Here is a 6,000-nt window from a genome sequence, read left to right on the forward strand (position 1 = left end):
TGCTATTATAACGGCGGATCGCTATTATAACGGCGGATTGCTATTATAACGGCGGATTGCTATTATAACGGTGGATTGCTATTATAACGGCGGATTGCTATTATAACGGTGGATTGCTATTATAACGGCGGATTGCTATTATAACGGCGGATTGCTATTATAACGGCGGATCGCTATTATAACGGCGGATTGCTATTATAACGGCGGATCGCTATTATAACGGCGGATCGCTATTATAACGGCGGATCGCTATTATAACGGTGGATTGCTATTATAACGGCGGATTGCTATTATAACGGCGGATTGCTATTATAACGGCGGATTGCTATTATAACGGCGGATTGCTATTATAACGGCGGATTGCTATTATAACGGCGGATTGCTATTATAACGGCGGATCGCTATTATAACGGCGGATTGCTATTATAACGGCGGATTGCTATTATAACGGTGGATTGCTATTATAACGGCGGATTGCTATTATAACGGTGGATTGCTATTATAACGGCGGATTGCTATTATAACGGCGGATCGCTATTATAACGGCGGATTGCTATTATAACGGCGGATTGCTATTATAACGGTGGATTGCTATTATAACGGCGGATCGCTATTATAACGGCGGATTGCTATTATAACGGCGGATTGCTATTATAACGGCGGATCGCTATTATAACGGCGGATCGCTATTATAACGGCGGATTGCTATTATAACGGCGGATCGCTATTATAACGGCGGATCGCTATTATAACGGCGGATTGCTATTATAACGGCGGATCGCTATTATAACGGCGGGTTTGCCGGCGCACGCCAGGAGCGGTTCACAGCCGAGGAGACCGGCGTTCTCGTCAGGGCCGTAAAACACAGAGAAGTGACATTGGGGATGATGGAGAAACACACACATTAGCTTCGGTTAAACAGGCGTATAATAATTTGGGTAAATGTGTTGCTAGATTTATGTATTTTTTCACATCTTCACGGACACAACAATGATTTCTCTCGTGTGTTAATATTTTTCCTTGTAATAATGTATGATTTGCAAAAATGAAAACTGCTGCGTCTGTTTATATTAGAGAATCAAAGTGTGTGTGTTGTTCACACGCTACATAATGGCCAAGCACGCGCCCTTAAAATAGCATCTGACTAACGCGCGGCGCCGCTGTCTTTAGACTCGGTTTCTCCTGGTCAGCGGCGGAGTTGTTTTCTGGAACTGCAGAATATCACCAGGGAAGTTTTGCGCCGGAACACACTCCTCTTTACACTGAACCGCCCCCCCGAGCGCAAGTTCATTCCCTAATTTACTGTCGTGTGTCTGTGGAGGGAAGAGTCCGCTGTGCGTCGGTGCAGAATAGGAATGATACATGCGTCCAGAACAAAGTCAATTGCGCTGCGTGTAAGATACGGCCCTGAGTGTTTTCTGTGAGAACGGTGTCGTGTTAGCGGCCCCTAAGTTAATAACTAATGATCTTTGCGACGGAAGTGAATCAATCAAAACTAACTTTATCTGGACAATAACTGTATTCTAGAGCTGCTGTCCAAACAATCAATATCAGTTACTGTAATCTCCTGTGATCTCTGTAAAGCTGCTGTGAAACTGGTAACAGCGCTGTATAAATGACGGGACTCGAGTGTGTGGAAGTCAGTTCTGATTCCCGTACATCAGACGGGCACACAGTGTGAGGACTCGAGATCTTGACGGGATTGTTGTGTGTGTGTGTGTGTAGATGCGGGCGGCTCGACAGCTGCTGGAGCGGATCCAGTCTCATGGGATCGACGCGCGTCTGGAGGCGCTGAAGGAGTTAGCCAAACTCTCCGCTGACCCCACATTCGCCACAGAGTTCATCAACATAGAGGGCCTGGCGACGCTGGCCCGGCTCGTGGAGAGCGGCACACAGTGAGTGTCCCTCACACACACACACACACACACACACACACACACACACGCTCACGCACACACACACAAATTCGATTACAGTTTTTTACAGTCGCTAGGACACATTTCTCAATACTTAGGTCACTTTTTCTTCACTCTTCGCACAGTGAGCACAACAGAAGTGTGTGTGGGATAACCTGTGGATCATTTATCATTGCTTTGCAACAAAATGCATTCAGTGACTACATCTGTCAAATTACATTAATTATTGTCTCACTTCGACACAACAACCGCCACAACTTTGTGTGTCTACAGGCCGATCTGCACACGCTCACACACTGATCTCAGAACTGTTCAACTTACGTTCATAACAATAACATAATACAAAACTCCATACGACAGCATTTTGCCACATTTCTACAGTAATATTGTAAAGAAATATATTTCGAATCTAAAAATTGAATGGTATAAAAACAATTGGACCAATCACAGCTGATCCTGTCTCTGTATCAGTGGATGGTGTGTGGACACATGTGTGTACTCTGGAATTACTCCTTACGCAAAAAAAAAGACATAAAAATATATAAAGTATTGAAGCATCTGCATCATGTCTGATTCATTCCAGTCACATATATAGCAGTGAATTGTAAACAGTAGAGAGGTAGAAGAAAGAAAGCATGTACAGAGGAACACATTGTGTAATGCTCCTGTTGTTAGTGTTTTTAGGTCATTGTTTTGTGTGTGATAAAGTGTGTGTGTCGGCTGCTAACCTTTGCTAGTGTTCTGGAAGTGTGTGTTGATCTGAGACATGTACACTGCAAAAAAATGCTTTTCTTACTTAGTATTTTTATCTTGTTTCCAGTCCAAATATCAAACATTTCTTAAATCAAGATGCATTTACTAGATGAGTAAAATTACATAAGATATTACGTCTTGTTTTCTGGGAAAATAAATACAAATTAAGTGAGTTTTTGTTTAAAACAAGCAAAATGATCTGCCACTGGGGTAAGAAAAATGATCTTGTTTCTGTTTGAATTAAGATTATTTTTCTGACCCCATTGGCAGATAATTTAGCTTTTTTTAAACAAAAACTCACTTAATTTGAATGAATTCCCCTGGAAAACAGGACATAATATCCTGTCATTTTACTCATCTAGTAAATGCATCTTGATTTAAGAATTTATAGATATTTGGACTGGAAACTACACTAAAATACTAAGTAAGAAAAGCATTTTTTGCAGTGTATGAAGTGATTTGGTAGTTTCAGTGCATGTGTGTGTGAAATGAACCGCTGTGCCGAGCTGAACGTTGGTTTGGAGAACTGTGTAAAGAGTGAAGAAAAAGTGACCTAAGTATTGAGAAATGTGTCCTAGCGACTCTAAAATCTGTAAACCATCAAAAATATGTTAAATATTAGGGAAGGACAAAACACTAAACTGGTTATGTCAGGGTTCTGTCACTTCTGTCACGTCTATTTCTTGGTTTTGTGACCGAGCTCTGACACTCCTGGTTTGCCTTATCTGTGCCTTGTTTCATGTTTTGTGTTGTGTTGTGTTTTACACTAGCTGTGTGCGTTCATGTTGTCATGTTTTGTGTTGTGTTTTACACTAGCTGTGTGCTTTCATGTTGTCATGTTTTGTGTTGTGTTTTACACTAGCTGTGTGCTTTCATGTTGTCATGTTTTGTGTTGTGTTTTACACTAGCTGTGTGCTTTCATGTTGTCATGTTTTGTGTTGTGTTTTACACTAGCTGTGTGCTTTCATGTTGTCATGTTTTGTGTTGTGTTTTACACTAGCTGTGTGCTTTCATGTTGTCATGTTTTGTGTTGTGTTTTACACTAGCTGTGTGCTTTCATGTTGTCATGTTTTGTGTTGTGTTTTACACTAGCTGTGTGCTTTCATGGCTTATGAGTGTTCTCATTGGCTGCGTGTTCATGTCTCGTTTTGTGTGAGCACATGGCTGGTGATTTATTTTACTGACCAAGTGCTTGTGTTCAAGTCATGTTTGGTGTGAGCACATAGAGACGGAGCGTAACGCGTCATAATCTGAAGACCACGCCACCGGGGGGGAACACTCCACCCGTCTGCATTGACCTCCTCGTCATTTCTTGCTTCTAACTAAAGACTAAAAGCTGCTGTGTGACGAGGTGTACAGCAAACAAGCTAAGAAACCCAGAAATAAGTGTTTATAAGCTGTCGACCCCAACAAACGAGTGTTTAAGGATTTAAAAGTGGACACAGGCTGGAGCGAATGGGTAAATTGGGGGATCCTGACGCTCAGTGTGCACTAGAAACACAGTTAGTGTGCAGTGAGTTAAACACTAGAAACACAGTTAGTGTGCAGTGAGTTAAACACTAGAAACACAGTTAGTGTGCAGTGAGTTAAACACTAGAAACACAGTTAGTGTGCAGTGAGTTAAACACTAGAAACACAGTTAGTGTGCAGTGAGTTAAACACTAGAAACACAGTTAGTGTGCAGTGAGTTAAACACTAGAAACACAGTTACGTGTGCAGTGAGTTAAACACTAGAAACACAGTTACGTGTGCAGTGAGTTAAACACTAGAAACACAGTTAGTGTGCAGTGAGTTAAACACTAGAAACACAGTTAGTGTGCAGTGAGTTAAACACTAGAAACACAGTTAGTGTGCAGTGAGTTAAACACTAGAAACACAGTTAGTGTGCAGTGAGTTAAACACTAGAAACACAGTTAGTGTGCAGTGAGTTAAACACTAGAAACACAGTTAGTGTGCAGTGAGTTAAACACTAGAAACACAGTTAGTGTGCAGTGAGTTAAACACTAGAAACACAGTTAGTGTGCAGTGAGTTAAACACTAGAAACACAGTTAGTGTGCAGTGAGTTAAACACTAGAAACACAGTTAGTGTGCAGTGAGTTAAACACTAGAAACACAGTTAGTGTGCAGTGAGTTAAACACTAGAAACACAGTTAGTGTGCAGTGAGTTAAACATTTGGTCACTGGTGAGTCAAATATCCAAATGTCAGTTTTATATATTATATTTCTGTAAGATAAGCGATCCTGTGTTGCCGATGACGTTCTCCTCCAGCGGCGTACGCTAGTTCTCAGAGTAATGAGACACGTTACGCTCTGTCTCAACTGCCTGTCCACTTTTAAGTCCTTAAACACTCGTTTTTTGGGGTCGACAGCTGCTGTACACCTCGTCACACAGCAGCTTTTAGGCATTTTTCTGTCTTTAGTTAGACGTGTGTGTGTTTCAGAGACGTGTGTGTGTGTTTCAGTGCTTTCACGTGTGTGTTTTCTGTGTGTAGTTTTGGGGAGATGTTGGCCTTCACTCTCACGGCGTTTCTGGAGCTCATGGATCACGGTATCGTGTCCTGGGATCTGGTTTCTGTGTCCTTCATCAAACAGGCTAGTAAAACACTCAACTCTTAACAGGTCTGTCTCTTTCTAATGAAGCCTTTCTCAACCTAAAAAACAAAATCTTAAAATGAGCAAAATTATCTGCCAAAAAAAATCTTAATTCAAATGGAAACCAAGAAAAATAATCTTCTTAATTCAAATGGAAAACAAGATTATTATTTTTATCCCGTTGGCAGATAATCAAAAACTCACTTAATTTAGATTTTATTAATCAGAAAACAAGATTTCTGATCTTGTGACTGAAGATTTCTAAAAATAATTCTTATGTAATTTTACGTATGTAGTAAATGCTTCTTGATTTAACAATTTCTAGATATTTGGACTGGAAACAAGACAAAAACACTAAGTAAGAAAAGCATTTTTTGCAGTGCAGTCCTCAAATCTGATTGGTCCAGAAGCATTGCATTAGTGCTGATAGAAGAGTCCATTCATTTACCAACTTTGATTGGTTCAAAAGCGCTGAAATGTTCAGAAACCAAACATGTGACTGTCTTGATGAGTCATTGACTCATTCACTCACTCAACTTGTTGGATGTTCCCTGTTTTGAGGATGGGTTTGTTGTCAATATTTAGTTACATTGCCTGGTAGTGTTTATATCATGTACCGTATTTTCCGGACTATAATTCGCTCCGTAGTAAAGAAAGAAAGAAAGAAATCGCATCAGTCAAAAAATGCATCATGGAGAGGAAAAAAACATATATAAGTCGCACTGGACTATAAGCCGC

At 40.6% G+C, this 6,000-nt stretch overlaps 1 protein-coding gene across 1 annotated transcript in view; it reads left to right on the forward strand.

Moving 5' to 3' along the window:
- elmo2 (engulfment and cell motility 2) overlaps positions 1–6,000 on the forward strand; it is a 36,085-nt gene that overhangs the window by 8,494 nt on the left and 21,591 nt on the right. The window contains exons 6-7 of the mRNA XM_079597595.1: positions 1,726–1,895; positions 5,163–5,262. Coding sequence (XP_079453721.1) covers positions 1,726–1,895; positions 5,163–5,262 — 270 coding nt within the window. The remainder of the gene's footprint in view (positions 1–1,725; positions 1,896–5,162; positions 5,263–6,000) is intronic.

Source organism: Phoxinus phoxinus (genome assembly GCF_949152265.1).
Source record: "Phoxinus phoxinus genome assembly, chromosome: 22".
Lineage (NCBI taxonomy): Eukaryota > Metazoa > Chordata > Actinopteri > Cypriniformes > Leuciscidae > Phoxinus > Phoxinus phoxinus.